The sequence below is a fragment of the Crocodylus porosus genome, unplaced genomic scaffold (genome assembly GCF_001723895.1).
Source record: "Crocodylus porosus isolate Cpor-Errol unplaced genomic scaffold, CroPor_comp1, whole genome shotgun sequence".
Classification (NCBI taxonomy): domain Eukaryota; kingdom Metazoa; phylum Chordata; order Crocodylia; family Crocodylidae; genus Crocodylus; species Crocodylus porosus.
In genome coordinates this window covers 6,970,288-6,989,159 of record NW_017728925.1, presented here as the reverse complement: position 1 = coordinate 6,989,159, position 18,872 = coordinate 6,970,288, and the positions used below count along the sequence as shown (strand labels likewise).

General features: G+C 45.9%; 1 protein-coding gene across 5 annotated transcripts in view; it reads left to right on the top strand.

Annotated features, from left to right (window-relative positions):
* Positions 1-18,872, top strand: part of ASTN2 (astrotactin 2) — a 585,314-nt gene that overhangs the window by 238,557 nt on the left and 327,885 nt on the right. For all 5 annotated transcript variants that reach the window (XM_019540648.1, XM_019540647.1, XM_019540645.1 and 2 more), the window contains one exon: positions 5,924-6,091. In XM_019540648.1, coding sequence (XP_019396193.1) covers positions 5,924-6,091 — 168 coding nt within the window. The remainder of the gene's footprint in view (positions 1-5,923; positions 6,092-18,872) is intronic.

The window sequence follows — 18,872 nt, the reverse complement described above, 5'->3', positions numbered from 1 at the left end:
TTGCTTTCAACATCTCTCTCTCTCTGTCTTTCGCAGCCCTGAGAGGTGACCCAGACTCAGACATTCACTCTTGTGTGCACAACATGCCCAGTGCATGCAGTTGCATATAAAATGAATATCAAATATTAAATCCAAAATCTGCAGAGCTGCTTGCCTCTCCTTTGGCATTAGCACTGACTGCAATCTGAGGAATATGGAATAATCTGACTTCAGAAAACATAAAATCTACACCAACAAAATGGAGTTTAGGATTTCAGCCTTAGTATAGCTGTCTTGCTGTGTGATTAGCCCCCAGCGGCACCTGCTAGGGGGATCTGCTTCTTTGTCAACTGGGACCCCATTTAGACCTTATCCCAATCCCAGTGCAAGCACTAGAAGGGCCAACTCGACTTTGCATTAGGCATCTCATTAGATAATATCTGCATGTGGAACAGTGTCATGAAACAGATTTTGCCTTTACTCACATGAAATGCTGTGTTCATTCTACACTGGAAGCAGTGTTTCCCCTCTGTCAGGATACCAAGTGACCTGGACAGTGCACTTTTCTGTTCATAAGACCACACAGAGGGATGACCTTTGTTGATTGTCTTTAATTTTATTGCATCTCTGTGAACAAGGAGGTTACACACCAGTTCTTAATTACCAAGCCATCTTAGCTTTTGCAGCAGAGCTTAGTTTTGCCCCTGCACAACTGACTTGTAAAACACTGTAAGCAAATGGTTGCAGTGTTACAAGGTGCTCGCTCTAAATATTAACATCAATTTATAAGCTGTCTCAGCGTGGATCAAAGGGATTCAAAGACTGCTTTGCAGTACAAACACTTTTTGCATGGGGAGCTATCAGGTTCTGCAGACTGAAGTACATCATGTTTTTATCATCCCTTTGACAGGCTTCAGATTCTGCAAAGTTCTCTTTTCTTCTGCTAGCCCAATTTGCCCATCCTGTCTTGAAAGGAGTTTGGGCAAGCCACCCAGCCAGGAATGCCAGGCTGCTAGCTTGGCTTGTGAAGCACAGGCAAGCACCCAGTGGGGTGAGAGTAAGGCCAAGCCATTCCAGTTGGGCCCGTGTCTAGAATTAACGGCTATGTCCTACACAAGTGTTGCCCAGGGGTCAAAGCCCCAGAGTTGGAGTGACTCTTAGGATGAAATATCTCCCTGGGGATGGGTTGAAGCTTTCGAGGAAGAGAAAGGGTCCAAGTTCAGAAAAGGGCAAGGAAGCTGTCATGTGAACTGACATGCTGTCTCCAGATGGTGATGATTAGGACTGGGCAAAAGGTTGGATATGTGGGGAAACTGCGGCGTTGGTTCTGCTGAAACTATTTGGGAATTTGGGTCAAATTCAATCAGTTCTGGATGAAAGAAGGAAAAAAAAACCTGCCCCACTCCCAAACCCCAAAAAGCAAAGAGGCTACAATGCTTCCTGTCAGCCTTTCCAAAATGAAATGGTTTGCCTTTCTTGTTGGAATTACAACTTTATTTATTTGCCAAAAGTATAAAAAATGAAAACTAAATGGACAAACAAGAGAGAGAGAAAATGTTTGGTACTGAACAAAACGTTTTGTTTGACCTTAGATATTTGGCTGTGTATTTTTCCTTTTGCCATTGAATTGAAAATAGCCACATGTTTGCTTGGCCTTAGCATTGATAGGATGTGCTAGTGGGGTTGGGAATTTTATTTTATTCTGAGTGAATTTGTGGACATATTTTTCCCTCTTATCGTTGGTTTTGTCTCTAAGGTCAACTTATGCCACGTAAGTAGAATCTATTTGGCTGTTTCTCTGAAATCAGCATAGGAGGAGCTGCTCAGTGAAGAGTGGCTGGAGTGGTCCTTATGGGAGAAATCCTTTAGAGTTGAGTAGGAATAAAAATAATAGGATTCTGTAGAACTTTAACAGAGTTATTCTTAGCAGCTATAGAACTGAGCAGGGTATATGATCCTATCTATATGTCTTTCTTTTTATTTTTTTCTCTTCCTTTATACCGTCCTTCAGAATTCCATAGCAGAGATTTAATTATACTATACAGGGGCTTGCCATATAAGGGTAGATGCAGTAAGAAAGGAGGTTAGCGTGAACTGTCATGGCATTCAGACAAGAAATGCTAATTTTAGATCAAAAGGAGTTTGCCCAACCAAGAAATAGCAAATAGGCTAAAGGGGACAAAGAAGGGGGGGGGGAATTATGAATTCTGAAGTTGAAATTTTTAAAAAAATGTTACTTTTGATCTCTCTCTTACCCAAAAAAAAAAAAAAAAAAAGAGGGCAAGTTAAAAAAAGCCAGCCCTTTTTTGGCTGCCTTTTGGGTACTTTGTTCTTTTCCCTTGTTAGCTATCTGTTCTGAGCTGTTTTATCCTGTTTTGTTCTGGAAAAATAATTTCTGAAATGTCAAAACTTCAAGCCTCTTTTGTCAAAGCTTAAACAGTCTTGCTGAACTTTGAAGGAGACCTCTGGATGAGACATGTGAACTTTTGATGCTGTCTTAGCCAGTTTAGCTTTGATCAGAATAGGAGAAGGAAGGGGAAGAATCCCAAACAAAACAATAGCCTGAAGTCTTTGTGGACCCTGTAGAACTGAGAAACAGCTGTGTCTGGGGCTGTGAGACGTATGTAGCTTCATGATGAAATGCTCCACGCCACCCACACTGCTGCCTTTGCCTCTGCCTCTCCCTCTCGTTCTATCTCATGCAGCCAGCAGTCTAGCCACATTAGTTATGACTTGATTTATTGAGTTTCTGTGCACACAACTTCAAAACTGTTATATTTTTATTCCCCCCCCATCCCTGTTATGAAATCAGACAATGTGGTATTAATGGATGACTCGTCTTGAGTCCTAAAATTCTGCCTACAGGGTGAATTCAGTTGAACTCTTGAATAAATCTTCCTTCCCCCCATGATAAGGAAGCATTTTAAGTCTGTTGGAGTGCTGGTGTTTACCACTGCAGAATGGGGAAATGTTTAAGATGAATTCCCTTTCCACACAGCAATCAAGGGGAGATTTGCCACTGACTTTTTTGGATCCAAGGTTTCACACCTGGGTTATGGTATTTGTGGGAACTATAGACTTCAGGAGTTAAAGTCAAAAAGGGGGAAGCGAGGGAGGTGCATGGACTTGCATGCTAGAGATCTGCACCGGTTTTAAGAACCTTTTCCTCCATTTCTTCTCATTTCTGGTCAAATGAAAGCTTTGCTTCAACCCAGAACAAAATGTTTAATTATGGATTCAGCCATCATCAAGGAGATGTTTCTAAACAAAGGTTTATTTCAGAGTTTTAAAAATGAAATATTTCACTTTGAAAACACTGACTTTTAGACTATTTAGACTGTTTCAGTTATCATGTTGGGTACAAACAGTTCAGCAAAGCCAAGGCAACGTTGCAGTTTATTGTCCCTAAACCTGATTTATTTTATTTTGTATTTACAAAAAATAACTTTCACTGGAAACTTCTACCAGCTCTAGTGAACACAATAGCACCTAACAACCTGTGCTATCACTTGCAGGATCAGAGGTCTGGCAGACTTTCGTTTTGACATCAGAGTCGAGTACTGCTTTGTAGAGGGAATGCAAAACTGGTATTTATTTATTTTTAGCTTGCTCTGAACAGCAACCCTATGCTGCATTTTATAATCCTAACAGCAACACAATGCCTATAATTTTATGCTGAATTCCAGTAAGGAGCCTCAAATTTGGCATTGGGCTCCTAAGTCCATTCGGGCTCTCTGAACCATCCTTCTTCTCTCCACCGTTCCCCAGCATTTGATTGCACACCTGTAAATCTTTAAATCATCAGGATTGTTATTAAATGAGGCTTTTTGTGCCTCATCATTTCTGATGTGCTTCTTGATTAGTTGGCTGCTTATTGCTCAGCTTATTGTATTCTAATATAATTTCTGTCATTATTGGTTTGACTACATTTTAAATTTAGGTAGGTGGAGATCTAAGTGGAAGTGGTGACTCACCACGAACTAGTGCACCACTTTGCTGCTCAGTCATTTGGAGCAGGGAGAATTGTATGTGTAACTCTCCTGCAAAACATGCGTGCGTTTCTCAGGCTACCTTGCTTTCAACCATTCAAAGAAAACAAAATAAAGTAATTTAGGAATGCATATATGAATATATAAACAAGTGCATGCATAAATAAAATCATGTGCAGTGTGCAAGTATAGGCACAGATCTTTTAACTGACTTTTCAGAATCTCCCTTAGATGAGCTGGAGGTGCTGAAAACTGAAGCCACTCATTTAGGTGTTTAAGGTTTTTAGTCTTTTTTTTTTTTTTTTTTAACCTTGGCTGTGTGGTATGAAGAGAAAGGAGGTTTAGAACAGTTGCTTCTTACTGATCCTTCATGATCCTTAGTAAATGGCAATTAACTTCTAATTTTCAAGCAGTTTCATGTGGGGTAGTTGTTTTAATCACTTGACTTCCTTCAGGGCTAATGGGAAATGAGAGGATTAAAACCTCCCAATATTTTAGAAAATCAAAGGATGGGTCAGGTACTACGTTTTGTGAGTCTTCCATGCTGCAAGTAAACCATGGGGCTGCGGTCGCTCCATCTCTGCTTAGTCACTTAGCTACAAATGCTATGAATATTTGGTTCATAACCTGTCCTCCATCTTTTAACGTAACACTGGAAGAACAGATTAGCTTGAGGTCTGTCATACAGTCCTCAGGGTCCATTTTTCTTCGAAGGTGTCTTCTCCCATTGGCCTCCATGACCTGTTTTTAGTGGCTTCTACCCAGAAACATATAACATGCCACTTCCTGGCAGAGGTTTTTGAGCTCACCTCTGATCTGTGCAGCACGATTACAGCAGCAGTCTTATAATCAATGTAATTGAAGATCAGAGTTAATGAGGACCTCTGCATCGGCAAATCCCCCACGCAATGCTGGGCTTCAGATGTTAGATAAGGAAATGATTGGGCTGAACTGAAAATCTATTTGGCTAATTAGATGATGCATATTCCATCCAGGCAGTGGGGGGAAAAAGACATTTAAAAAATAAAGAAATCTCAGATTTCTTGAGAAGGGTTTTGGCAGGAAATCACTTCTACATCTCAGGAGGAAGAGAGAGAAAGTGAAGTTTCTTTGAATCTAGATTTCTCCTATGGGGATGTGTTTTATTGGGCCAGTAGATTTACCTTGACCAAGGAGAAGGGTGCATACAACTGCTACTGCTACAAGGTCCATGTCACCCTAATTGAAGTGCTCACACATACCACTCATTTTACAGGCATGCAGTGGGTGAAGCACGGTGGATAGTTTGTCCGTTCTCAACCCAAGCCAGGAATTTAATTCAGATCATTTGAGTTCCAGGGTAGTATCCTACATACTGGGTCACCTTTCCTCTTATGGATGTGTTCACATGGAGGTGAGCTTCACAGCTGATTCAGATTCTTTGGGTGGGTCTTAATATTGATGAATTTGGTACAGTAAAGTGAGAATACCCTCTTCCCTCAGTCTTATGAACATTGCTGCAAAGGGAATTGTCTTCTGCTCATCTGACATATTGCATGCAGTCTCACTAGGGCAAGTATTTCCCTCCAGCAAGTAGCATGGAAGGGAACATAAAGTAGGATTGGAAAGTATTCCTGGCCAGAATATTTTTGAAAAACCCCGGGGGGATAACATGGGTCATTTCTGGTGTTGACATAAAAGGAGCTGTTCTAACACAGTTGCATTTGCCATAATATACAGGGCGTTTGCAAGAGTTTCCCTTAGCAAAAGAGTGCCTTGTCTAAGTGATTGGTTTAAACTGCACACTGGTCTGATGATGCTTTGTCCACGCTCATCTTTCAGGACTTCCTCTCAGGAGTCTCATCCTCTTCCATTTGGAGATCCTCCCGCCCAGGCCTTGGCTTGAAATGCATGAAGTCCGTATAACCTCTGACTAAACAAGTTTTTCCATTTTTGTTTTTTTTTCTTAACCCCAGGAAGCAGTTTTGTTGTGAGTGAGGGAAGCTACCTGGACATCTCCGATTGGTTAAATCCAGCCAAGCTGTCCCTTTACTACCAGATTAATGCCACGTCACCTTGGGTGAGAGATCTCTGTGGACAGAGGACTACAGATGCCTGTGAGCAGCTTTGTGATCAAGAGACTGGTGAGTGAATGCTTGGGAAGGGTGGTCTTCATGTGAGATCTGACAAATGCAGGAGGTTTCTCTACACAAGGTGGAGCATGCTCTGCTACCTACACTTTAGCCTGGTGTTAAAGGGCTCTGTGCCAGTGGTTATGCTGACCTTTATAAGCCATAATGATTGATGTACCAGCTCATTGGTTTGGCATTACTCTTAAAGAGTGATATAATCTAGCAAGGATCTCTCTTGCATCTCTCTACTTCCATGCTAGGGACAGGGGCAGTAGCTTTTCTAAGCTAGAAATGGTCCACTTTATCACTTGTATTGCAGTGCTGCCTAGGAGTCATAGTCCAGGGCTAGTTCCCTATTGCAGCGGGCAACTCCACTTGTTGTCCTGGTTAGCACCTGAGAAAAGAGTCACGCTGCTCTTGAATTGTCCAGCACCTGAATAGACTTCTACATCGGACTGTCGCTGCATCCTGCTGTTGGGTTGTGGGTTGCAGATCGGAAGTGCTGAGCAAGCGACAAGCTTTCAGAATCATACTCTGTCCACTCAAATTGCTCCAAGGTACAGTGAAAAATTGGTCCCAAAGCCTAGCATTAGCCATACATTTAAAAGAAAGTTCTGCAACCAGCGGATAAAGGAAAAGAGATGAGGAATGGGGGAAAATGTCATAAAAAACCCTGGAGCCAATAAATCCGTAGACCTGGCCAACTGAAAACTCCTTATCAGGTCACTTTTCCTTGACACCTCCTTTGCTAGCAGAGGTAATGAGGGAGCAGGGCCCTGCATGTGAAGATGACTTTGTGGCTGTGATTGTTTTTCATAATGAGGGGGCCTGCAGTGCCCTCCACAGGGTTCAGAGAGAGCTGCTATCTCTCCCTGGGGTGCCTTCTTGGCTCCTGTGGGAGGAAGTAGCCTTGGTGCTGGTAGTTTCCTGCCTGAACCACATCTAAAGATCATGCAAATGACCTTGACTGCTAGCAGGGAAATAACTTGCATATGTTAACCCTTGGCTTTCCAGACAAGAAGCTTCACACCATCTCTGTCCCGCTCCTGCTCTCCTTTGCAGTGAGGGAGCTCATTTGGTACATGTGAAAATTTGCAGCTGCTCCAAAGGCATTTCTTTTCTCATTTCTGCTGGTAGGACCAAGGGAGAGACACCTGATGGATTTTGAAAGCCTTGCTGAAGCTCCACCCAGTCCTATAACTGCAACCCACAAGGAGGAAAGACATTTTAAACTGTTAGCACCTATATTAAGCCTCTAAAGGTTTTCCCTGTGACTCAGCATCAGAGATTCCCCAAAGCAAGGGTTGGTTAGTTTGTTTTCCCTTTCTGAACAGGGCTGTGTCTGTCTGTCAGGGCTGGTGCAATTTCTAATCTTCCCATCACCCCAGCCTGACCATGATAAAAGACAATCTCATCACAGGGTAAGGCAGAGGGGCTGCATGTGGTTAGTACTGATTTTTGCTGCAGCTGTTTTAGGGGTGTATTGTATCTGGAGACATAATTTGCATTAGCTATCAAATAGCTTTTAATTTAGGGCACTTCCCAGTGCTCTGCTGCTGCAGAGTGTCCGTTGAGTTCTTGCTGCTACTTTGGTACCCCCGAAGTGAAGTGTCTGGGGTTCAGGAACAGCTTCATCCTGTATTCAGGGAAGCAGCTCTGCTCATCCATTGGGGAACTGGAGTGGAGCTATTTTATGTTCATTTGCTTTCCTCCTTTCTCAAGGAGTTGCTGCCCCACATGGTTCTGGGGTTGTGGTGGCAGTGGAAATGCTGATGCCACACTTGTTTGAATAGATACATTGCTGTTTTTGGGACCGTGTTCATTTGGAAGTACCCTTTCTCAGGGATTCACAGTTTCATAGAAGTTTAGGGCTGGAAGAGACCTCGTGAAATCATCGGGCCCAGCCCCCCTGCTCCGGGCAGGAAAGATGGCTGGGGTGAGATAACCCCAGCAAGGTGTCTGCATGGAGAAACTGGAATAATTTATTCTGGTCATTTTCTTTGGGTAGACAAGTGCTCAGTATCACTCAGATTTCCAGGGAGAAGGGAGTGAACAGCTACCTCTTCCACCCCCCGGGACTCCCCCCACCACCAAAATGTAGAGATAGTAAAAGGACTGGTATGTAACAAACTGATACGTAATTGTTTTCTCCAAATACCCCAGTCCCCTCCATACACTACTGTACACGGAGATCAGTACAGCGAGCAACACAGCACAGCCAGGTTTGGAGAGGCAATGGGAAGGCAGCTCCCTGGGAATACCCTGCTGACACTGCCGTGGCTGTTCAGAGGAGAAAGTAAAGACCCTGGCATCCTGCTGAGACTTCAGGAAGAGCCTCCGGAGGCAGAATGCGATTTCCCTGTCAGAAGGAGCCCTGAAGCTCCATTTGCAAGCTCCATGCTGTCCTTGGCATCGAAAGGGCTAGTTTAATCCTTGAGCAGTCTTTGCTGCGAGGGACTGCTACATGCTGCATCTGTCCAGCTGCTGCATCCCACTTTTCTCTGGCTCGTTGGAGCAGCTGCTTCCCCTTGCTGGATGCCCCATGCTTTAACAGAATGAGACAAAACTTAATTACAAGGAATGGAGCCGTGCCTGCTCTGTACATGCGATGCATGCTATCTCGGGGGGGGGTGGGGCTTTGCTCCACTGCCATGCTGTATTCCCCCTTTACCAGCTGCCTCTCAGTCCTTTGCTAAGGACATCACTCACACACTATCCAAAATGGACAGGGTGGTAGACATCCATGGTGGGGGCTGGGGAGTGGGGGACATCAATTGGACCCATTGATCCAAGGATCTTCTATCCTGTACCTTGCTGGTTTACTGATCTGGGAAGCAAAGAATGTAGAAATAAATCCATCGGAGAGCCCTGGAAGAGGCTTTTCCTAGACATGGTCTGTAGGAGTGGATCAGTTCAGCCCTTGCCCATACTGTCAAGCTGAATCGCGGGATGCTTGTGAAAACATGGGAGCGGTTCGGCCAGAAAGAGTGAGGGAACAGACCTGGCGTGTAGTGTCTGAGCACCTGGACCTGCTACGGAGACGAGTGCTATTCTTAGACCTCCCATGCTGTTCTTGCCTCGCCCCACTATGCTTACATATTGCAGCACATATGCTGTCTCCCCAGGGCCCTGGAATGAGCTGGTTTTCAGTGCAGCATCCTGCAGGCAGAGTGAAGTGAGCTAAGTGTAGAGCTGCCTTGATCTGGGCCCTGCTGTTGTAAACCTCAAGTTTTGTTGTTTTTTTTTTTTTTAAATCAGGCTTCTCTCTTCCATTTTTTTTCACAGCCAGGGGAGATGAGAAGTGGTAGTGCAAATTCTGTCTCCTGTCCACGCCAGTTAGAGAATCGGGGTTTGAGTTGGGACTGTTTTAGAAAGACACTGGCTGAGAAACTTGGCTGGTGATTTTGAGAGTGACTATGAGGCATCTTAGCAGGATGTCTGAGCTTAGCACTCTTCTGAAAGTCAGGATATTCCCCACTCCATCCCCTTCCCCTTTAAGGTCTCAGGTTGGCCCACCCAGAACTCGAGCCCCTATTTCTTCTATCAGTCTTGCACAATATTGCTGTTACAGGGCTGTTCAGCCAAAAGGTCCATGCCTGAGGAAGGGTTTCAGGACCAGCATATGGAAGAAGACCTAGTTTTTATGCTGTTGTGCCCTGTTCCGTCCTCTTCTCCCTCCCGGCCACCACCCCCTTTAGCTGGCATTTTATTACTGCCAGACAGTCCTGGTGTTTTACTGTGAAATATATATCTTGCCTGGATTTCAACCTTTTGGGGTCAAGGATTTTATAAACTGCTTGGATCCTAAATGATGGCTTGCAGGAAGCCTCTTCCATCCTGTCCTCTTCAAACCATACAGGGAATTGATGTGAGACAGGGCTGTATTTTAGCAAATGGGGGTTAGATGTAAGGGAAGGAGGGAGTGTGTCCCACACTGCGTGAGGGAGCCTCATGTCCAGTGATACCACTTTGCCTTTCTGCAGCAACTCTTTTCTGAAGGTCACAAAGTGCTTTGCAGGCATCTGTTAAGAATCTTTCTTGTGTGGGAGATGGGTGCTGTCATCTCCGCTTCATGGATGGGGAAACTGAGGCAGTGAAGATAGGTTAGTTTGGGCCAAGGAGCCACAATAACACAGTAGAAGAACTGGGACTGAACTCTTCCCTCGCTGTTGTCCAAGGAAGCCCTAACCTGGAATAGAAGAGCAGGATCATAGTTTTTGCCCCATCCCATTGTTTCTGCTCATATGCAGAGACACAGTCCAGGTTCTTCTTTCCTGAAGACAGAGGCTTCTTCTACAGGAGAGAAGGGCGACTCTTTCCTGTAGCTGTGGCAGCACTAAGGGACACACGTACATGAGCAGCTCTGTCAGTCCATCTTGCAGAGGACAGCAGTGTACTTGCATCTAGCTGGTGCATTTCAAGTCCCGGTAGCCTTTGGGGTTAGGGGCCAGCATTTTGGCCCAGGAACAGCAGATCAGAGTCTGGATCCATGGCTGGGACTGGGTTAAGTTCTGCGGCAGTACATATAATGAAGTGCACAGAACAACCAGTATTCTTCCGGTTGCAGAGTTAAGCCCTGAAACTTTAGGAAATGCCAGCATTAGTTTGCTTGTGCCACCTTGATTCAGCCCTCCTGTGCATTATGCTGTAGTATTAAATTACATTATCATATCCACCAGATCTGGTTTTTATTCTCTCTTCCCACACTGGCTGCTAATTGTTGGGTCTGTCTGCAGGTTTTTCATTAATCCCATTCCCTCCCCAACTCCTTGCAGACTTTTGCCCAGCAAGTCACTTCACTTGAGCTTATCAGCCCTGTCTCTCCTGCCTTCTGTTCCCGTTCTCCAGCCTTCCAGTCTCTGTTCCAGCAACAACCAGTCCATTTCCCTCCCCCTTGCAATCCCAGTCTCCCTGTTTCAGGTTATGGCTTTCCCTCCTCCCTGGATTGGTTTTAGTAACCTCTGCATGGGAAACAGGCAGCTTTCTCCCCCACGCTGCTGGGGACAGAGTGGAGAGTTCACTGAGGGCAGTATTGAAACTAGCTCCGTGCCCTCAAGTCCATGCCCAGTGCCATGCAGGCATGGAGCAGCTGCGAAGGGGAGAAGACTGGCTTTGCCTCTGTAACCCTTGGTGGGAGACTGCTGTCAGTATGCAGGGCTGGCGTGCATGCAGCATGGTCAGTGCTGAGACCTGCAAGGGGCTGAGCATGCTCCATAAGGATAGAAATTTCAGAGCGCATACGTGCTAGGGTTGAGGACAACTCTTCTGAGCATATCCTCACCATCATCTTCCAGGTGCTTACAACTTGGCTAACTCCACACAGCTGTTCACTAGGACAGAAAAGAAAACACAAGCCATCCCCTGCCACGGTTGAAGACTGTGCTGCCAAGCATGTAGGTGCTAAGGCTTATAAAAACAAATCACCAGGGTCCTTATCACGAGGAAAATGATATTGTTTCTCCCCAGCTTCTGGTCTTGGAAATGGTTGGGCTGAAATGTTTCAAGGAGAAAATAAACTAATAAAGCCAGCCTGAGACAGGCATCTGGCTTGGAGAAATTCACCTCCGACTTGTTAAATTTTGGCAAAGCAACTGAAGCCGGTATTGTGTAAAGGAAAGTCAGACAGCTTTCACTTTGAAGGCAAACTAGCCCTGCCTATAACAATAAATATATTCCAGCATCCAAGTTTGGGGTTGTCACGCATTTTATAGGAGACTCATTGGCTACTGCCAAACTGATGTTAGGAGTTGGAGGGTAGGAGCGGGGAGGTTCTTCTGTTCTGCTGGGCTGATGCCACATGGCGTACGTGCTTTGGGGAGCTGGATTGCTTTCAGAGAGCTTAAGTTCAAAGTTCTTCCACCCCCACCCCAATCTCTGAATATTCTGTAGTTGGGATGGAGACTGGCTCCAAGGCTGCCTGTAAGATGCCCACAAGGATCAATTGTGGCAATTTGCACCCTCTTCCGAAAGACGACACTGCCCGTTGTGCAGCGAAACCTAAACCGGGAAGAGCTGCTGCTCTGTTGAAGAGGCTGCGTGCCAAGGTGCCCCATCTTGTTGGCAGATTCTCACTGCGTTCAGGACTGGATGGCTGCACACTGTTTAGGTTGAGAATAAGGAGGGATTGTGTGTGTGTGTGTGTGTGTGTGTGTGTGCGCGCGCGTGTGTGTGTGAAGTTGGACTTGACTCTGTCTCTTTCTCAAAGCATTTGGTCTGCATTTGCCAAGTCTCCTATTTGTACTACACACTATGATACCTTCTCATAAAATCAATGAGTGTTGCTTTTTCACTAGCTTGCCTTATCAGCCTCGGTAACATTTATGAGAGCGTTCCTTTTCTGTGGCATATGCAAATTCTGATTTGTGAGCACAATTACCTGCTTTGTATGCACAAAAATGATTCACTCACACATTTTGTGGGCACAGCTTAAGAGGCCTGCTGGAGAATTGGTCCCGTAGGAAAAAAGAAAAAGAAAGCCTCTGATTTTGTGCTGGCAGACTTGCTGGTACAATGACATAAATGAGATGGATAGCTACCTTGATTAGCAGGTGGAAATGGCTTTATTTATTTTTTTTTTTAACCCCATAAATCAGGAATTTATCTGTCCGTGTTCTGACATCCGCATCCACACCAGCGCACACCCACAAAACTGGAGGCACATTTGATGGACAAAATTGGAAGGTCAAGTAGTGCTGAGGCTTCTCTCTTAACTTGGTGGTGCAACTCTTTGCCATGTTGTCACAGCGATCATTCCTTGGTATTGGAGTCACAGAGAAGACTACCGTCTCCAAGTCAGCAGGAGGCTCGGAAAAGTCATTTTAAAAAATAACCTATTAAAAATGAAACCAAGCCTGCTTCTTAAGAGACATTTGAGCCTGCACGGTGGAACATGTCAATCAGGAACCGGCCCACTCTGGGTGTTTGTATAATAAAGCAATCTCTGCTTCTCAAGCAATTCAGTTTAATATCATACAGCTTTCCTGCCGTATCGAGCAATGTTTGTTTATTCTTATATACCACTGCTATTTTCATTGTCATAACAGTCCAGTATCTTTATTGACTTAGACTTTTATGTGATGAGGTTCCTTCTCTCGGAGGCATGTATTTTAATAACTTGGTCAATAGCCGTATAATATATGATTCCTTTGCATCCAGTGGTACAGCTTGCCTTATGTGCAGCTCAGGGCACAAGGCAGTTAACTCCCAAGCCTACTTAGCTTCACACTTACATGTGGGGGCAGGGGGAATGTGTGTGTAAGCAACAATAAAAATGCATGCACACAAGAGGACAGAGTTAAGGTATTTACCTGCACTGCCCTTACATTCTTACTAACTAGAGTTCGCATGTTGAAGCCTGCAGCTGTTAATGTCCTCGCCACCGAGTTTCTGGGTCTGTGTAAAGGAAAAAGGTTGATGAGTCCTTAAAAGGGAACTAGTTTTGTATAAGGGACTGTGATGAGGTGTAAGGTCTTAGCTATAAACCTTTTAAGATCAGGGCATCTTTTACTGTAGTCATCCTCAACCTTGTTAGACTCAAGGCAGCCCTCAGAAAATGATGCTCTTAGCTTTCATTCATTTTCTGGCAACAGAAAAATAATAGAGCAATTCTTCTGTTGCGGAGAACTCGGACCGTAGCAGGTCAGAATGCTTTTGGTACTATGAATTTCTGTGTGAAGTTGCTGATCATCTTGCGACTCGTGTGGGTGTTTGCACAACTAACAGTACTAATGTTGTGTGGTACCACTTTGGCACCCTTAAGGATCTCCTTGCACCCTGGTTCAGAGTCATGGCTTTAGGAAGTAGTCGGTGAAAGAATCTGTCCCTCATTTGGCATGAGCTTTCACAAAACCTGCTGTTCGGTTGTTAGTTCCACACACATGCCAATGGCAACCGTTCTAAGATATACTGTGTAAGAGCTAAGCAAAGCAAATGAAAACTGTAACGGGACTGATGTACATCCAGAAACTCAAACATGTGCATAAGTGCTTTCAGGAACATAGAAGGTGACGTCCACAGAGTACAGGTTTGTCAAATGCTCCCTGAGGGCTTCTGTCCTGCTTAATTTTATTAACCCTCTATCCCCACCTGTTTAAAACATCATAGCAAAGAATACTAGTTGTTTCATTTTCTTTATCCTTGAACAACTAAACTGCACTGCCCCAAACTTGTATCCAGTCCTTGAAGGGCAGAAACCAGGCCTGGAAATTCTCATCCCACAAAGTAAGAAACAGTGGATAGCAATGAGCTAGAATGGAAATTGTTGAGCAACTTAATTGAAGCAGCTGCTTCCACTGTACTCATTTGCTAAACTGTTTGCTACCTCAGCTTGGGGCTATGTCTTTCTTGAGCACAAACTCCCTGAAGATCATGGCCTGTAACTCAGATGCACGTTCCCATTGAAGTTAGGCATTTAATGACTGTAAGGATCTTTTTCACCCTTGCTTGTTGTATTTAATTTCCCTTGAATCACTATCTTCACAAGAGACTTCTCACCTGGCAGGGAGTGCTCCCAGGTCTGTCCCATGGAGACAGACTTTTTCTTTCTTTTTACTTCCTCTCATCAGCACAACCTAACAAAACTCTGTGACAATCAGATGTCTCAGCATCAAAGTTCATGGAGGCTTATATTCCAGCCTTGTCTCCAAGGTAAGGTAGAGACGTTCAAAAAGCCCGAGGTGGAACCGATCTAAGTTACATGGTTTGCTGTGAATGGTGCAGTTAGTTTAGACTGGTAGCAAACAGAACCCATATTTGCCTTTTGATGGGGAAGGGGAGGGGGGCAATCTTAGCCTGGGTCCTGGCATTTTTAAACAAGTCTTTGTATGCTGACCTTCTGTTCTGTTACAGGTATAGACGAGTTTCTGATCGCTTACACCAGTATAAGTGTAATGTCTGTATCTGGGCCAAGTGGCTTTTCCTTTCATTTCACAGTATTGCCCAGCATGTGTGTCATTCCTCCAACGAGGCCGTTAGTGCAGACAGGGGGTGAGGTTCTGGTGGTAGGACCAGCTGGTCATCCAGCCCACCTCTAGGGAGGATTACTGAGACCGGGAAGTTAAATTCCAGGAGGCAATCTGTCTGAGTGCTCCTGCTCTTACAGAGCTACAACAGGTAGGGGATATTCTGGAAAAAAAAAAAAGCTAGCTAGGGATTAGCCAGGGCCAAGTTGTTTAAGTAGTGTTACATGTTATTTAAGGAGTGTTGTCTTTGCAGTGTTATGGGGGACAGGGAGGGCAGGTTCCTTGAGACCTCCCTGGTCCCAGATTGTGATCCTTTTGATTGTGACTTTTGGGCTTGGGATCCACCTATAGAGAGAAGGCGTGAAGTGAGACCGCTTCACACTGATCTTGTCAAGCTTCAGACACTTGTCTTCTCTGCAGTGGTTAACTTGAGTTCACATCCTGGCCTTACTCTACATCATCTAGCCTAGCTGTATTGGAGATCCCATGCTGTGAAACAACCCTCAAGCTACAGACTGTGTGCATCAGTAGCATGACAGGATTAGCAGCTGATGAGGTATTGGAGCTGGAGCTGAGACATCCCCACTCCCTTACTTGCTAATGGATGAGCTGTGCTCAGACTTCTACCCCACTCCTGGAAGAGACGGCTGGCTCAGGTTTGAAGCATCACTTTAACTCAAGCTAAGCACCTGGGAACGTATGCTGCATCTTTCAAAAAGGCGTAATAAGGGCAGGCTCCTCCTGCTTGCCTGGGAGCTACGAGAGGTATTCCAGTGTTGGTCCCCAGTGCCTCCTGGTCCTCAACTAGGTTATTGCAGCTCCACATTATTGCAGCTCCGGTGACACAGGAACAACAGAGCCTTACCTAAGTGTCCGCTTAGAGCGCCTTTCACAGGCCTCAGGACCCAGTCTGTGTGACCAGAGGGAGCTCTTCATTGCCACCTCAGTGGCAAAGATGTAGGGACAGGTGGGACACAGCACTGCTGGCACCTTTTACCAGAGCTACTAGGGAGCAAGTGAAGAATACCGTATCCAGATGAAGCTGTGAGGTGGGACTGAAATAGGAAATTCTCAAACCAGAGATTAGCCAAGACAAATGGACATTAACAAGTGACCTGAAGTATTGATCCAGCAACTGGAAGCATGGTGGAGATGCACTGATAGTTACTGCTATATAAACTGACACCCCTCTCCTCCCCCCCTCCCCCTGCCCCCATCACATCGTCACCTCTTCTTATTGATAAAAAGGCAGGTGACAACCAATAGCACAGATAAATGAAGTGTTGATGGGGCCAGACTTGTGCTTCTAGAAGAAGGAAGGACCAGCAGGTTTTGTCTCACCCGTTTTCAAATTGTTCAGGACACCGGATTAAGAAATTATTTCTCTAGCATTTCAGCTGAAGCTTAGAAGATGTCCACAGAGAATAAATCAATCTGCAGCTTCCCCTGGACACTTATAAAACTTGGAGGTCTCAAAGGCTTCATTATTGGAGAGGAGTGTTAGTAACTGTTAGGGGCAGAGTATGTTGTATTGATCTGTTTACCGCTGCTCCTCTGGGCTTTTCGCTGTGCTGCTGTCGTTCAGGACTAGTTACGTTCCTGTAGATTTCAGTGGCCATGGGGTGTGATATCCAAGCCTATATGGCACATCTAAGCCTATATGGTGGTGACACAGGGTGTCTTGTGTGCCTGGGGAGTAAGGGCTGGTTGTGAAAATAGACAGAGGTGCTCCTGGTGCTGCTCTGGCATTAGCCCCCTGGGCCAGGCCAGGCCATGTTGGCAATGACTTCTGCTGTTGTCAGGAAGGGACATGCAGTTTGCCCTGCTGCCAGTTGGGAGGACGCCAAACACTGCCTTTAACTTGTGTAAAATGGGGACCCCCTCCATCTACCTTTCTTTTCACTAGCCTCAAGCTTAGGGCCTGTTTTCTCAGTGGGCTGCATCGCTAAATGAAGAAGAGGGCTCTTGCATTCCCCTTCTCTGAAAGAAGAAGGTATTTGCCTTGCTCTAGACCTCTTTCAATCTATCTGTAGGCAGGACTCGCCCAGGGAATGGGTGTGCCAACAGGTTCCCCACCTCGGAGGAAGGCCTTTTCAGCACTAGTGATCCAGGGATGCGTTTCCTTGGTACAGAAGCTGGAGCCCCAGGCTCCCCGCCGCTGAACAGGCTCCATCCCTCTGTATCACTGCAACATGCAGCCAGTGAAAGGGCCAGCGGGGGTGCCAGCCTCGCCTGTGACTGAGAATCCCTATTGCCAGCCAGAATGAGGAGCCTTATCAGAGAGCGATTGTAACCACAGTCATCCTTTCAGAGCAAGCACAGAAAAGCGCCTGCCGCTCTCAATCCAGATCCTATCGCTGTGACTAAAGGCAGCTCACCCAGAAAAGAAGGGCATTGTGCTTGCTTTTGTGCCAGCGATGTCACAGACAGTGGGGGCAGTCAGCCATGCTCCGTCTGGGAAATGGGGGCACTGAAAGGGTGCTTCTGTTCACTAAATAATGCTCGACCTCAGCCCTCGAATTACAGCTGGGCCTTTCACTCTAGCAGGAGCTCTTCCCTCCTGCCTCGTCTTTCTTCTCTCGTTCTTTGGGTGAGACGGTGGCAAGGGGGAGGCGGGCAAGCAAGAGGCAGTGTTAGAGGGTCAGCTGTGTTCCTGCGAAGGGGCTGGAGGATGACATTCAAGAATGGGCCCTGTCTCCTCTTGGCTCCATGAGAAGGGGAAGACCCAGCTGGAGCTGCATTTGGGTATGAATAGACAGCCACAGGGAAGTGGCCTATTTAATTTCCAGGGCTGTTTTCCTGCTGGCTGATTGGCACAGAAACATGGTCTGGTGGGAAAGGCATTTTCTCTCGTTTTGTCCCCTTGTGCATACTTCAGCCACGTCTCTTTGGCTGCTTTCCCGTTCCTAGCCCAGAGTTGTCCCAGAGAGCCAAGAACAGGCTGTGGTAACCGGGGTGTGCAGCTCGCCACAGGCAGTCACATAGTCTTCTGCTAGAAGAGACACCCAAGCAGAGCATATGTATAATGCTCACATGAATCGTGAATGCATGCATATAGCTATAAAAACCCACAGGGTGGGGCAAGGTCTCCAGTTTCTCGGTAGAGAGAGAAAAATCGTGGCATGGTCTCAAAAAGAGCCACTGGTCAGCAACTGAAGCGGAAGGGAAAATCTTCCATGGGAATGCAGCTCGCAGACATAAGTGCCAGCCCCTGTGGTACAGGGGGATCACCCAGTAACCACACTGATACGATTTAATACGTGCTCATGCTTCTGTCATTAAGCTTGAAAGAGTGGCTGGTGTCATGGAATCATAGATTCATAGAAGTGGGGTCGGACAGGACCTTGTAGATCTTCAAGTCCGGCCCCCTGCCTGGGCAGGAGAAAAACTGGGCTGAGATGTCTCCAGCCAGGTAGGCATCAAAGACCCCCAGGGTAGGAGCCAGCACCACTTCCCTTGGAAGTTGGTTCCAGATCCTAGCTGCCCCGACCGTGAAGTAGTTCTTGCGGATGTCTAATCTAAACCTCCTCTCCAACAACTTGTGGCTATTATTCCTTGTTATGCCAGAGGGCACTAGGGGAAACAAGGTCTCTCCTAAACCATTTTGGTCCCCCCTTAGTGAGTTTATAGACAGTCACCAGGTCCCCCCTCAGCCTTCTCTTGTGAAGGCTTAACAAGTTCAGGTCCCGCAGTCTCTCATTGTAGGATCTCCCCTGGTGTCCCCGGATTGTGTGGGTGGCCTCCTCTGGACCCTCTCCATGTTGTCCACATCCCTCCTGAAGTGTGGTGCCCAGAACTGGATGCAGTACTCCAGCTGCGGCCTGACCAGTGCC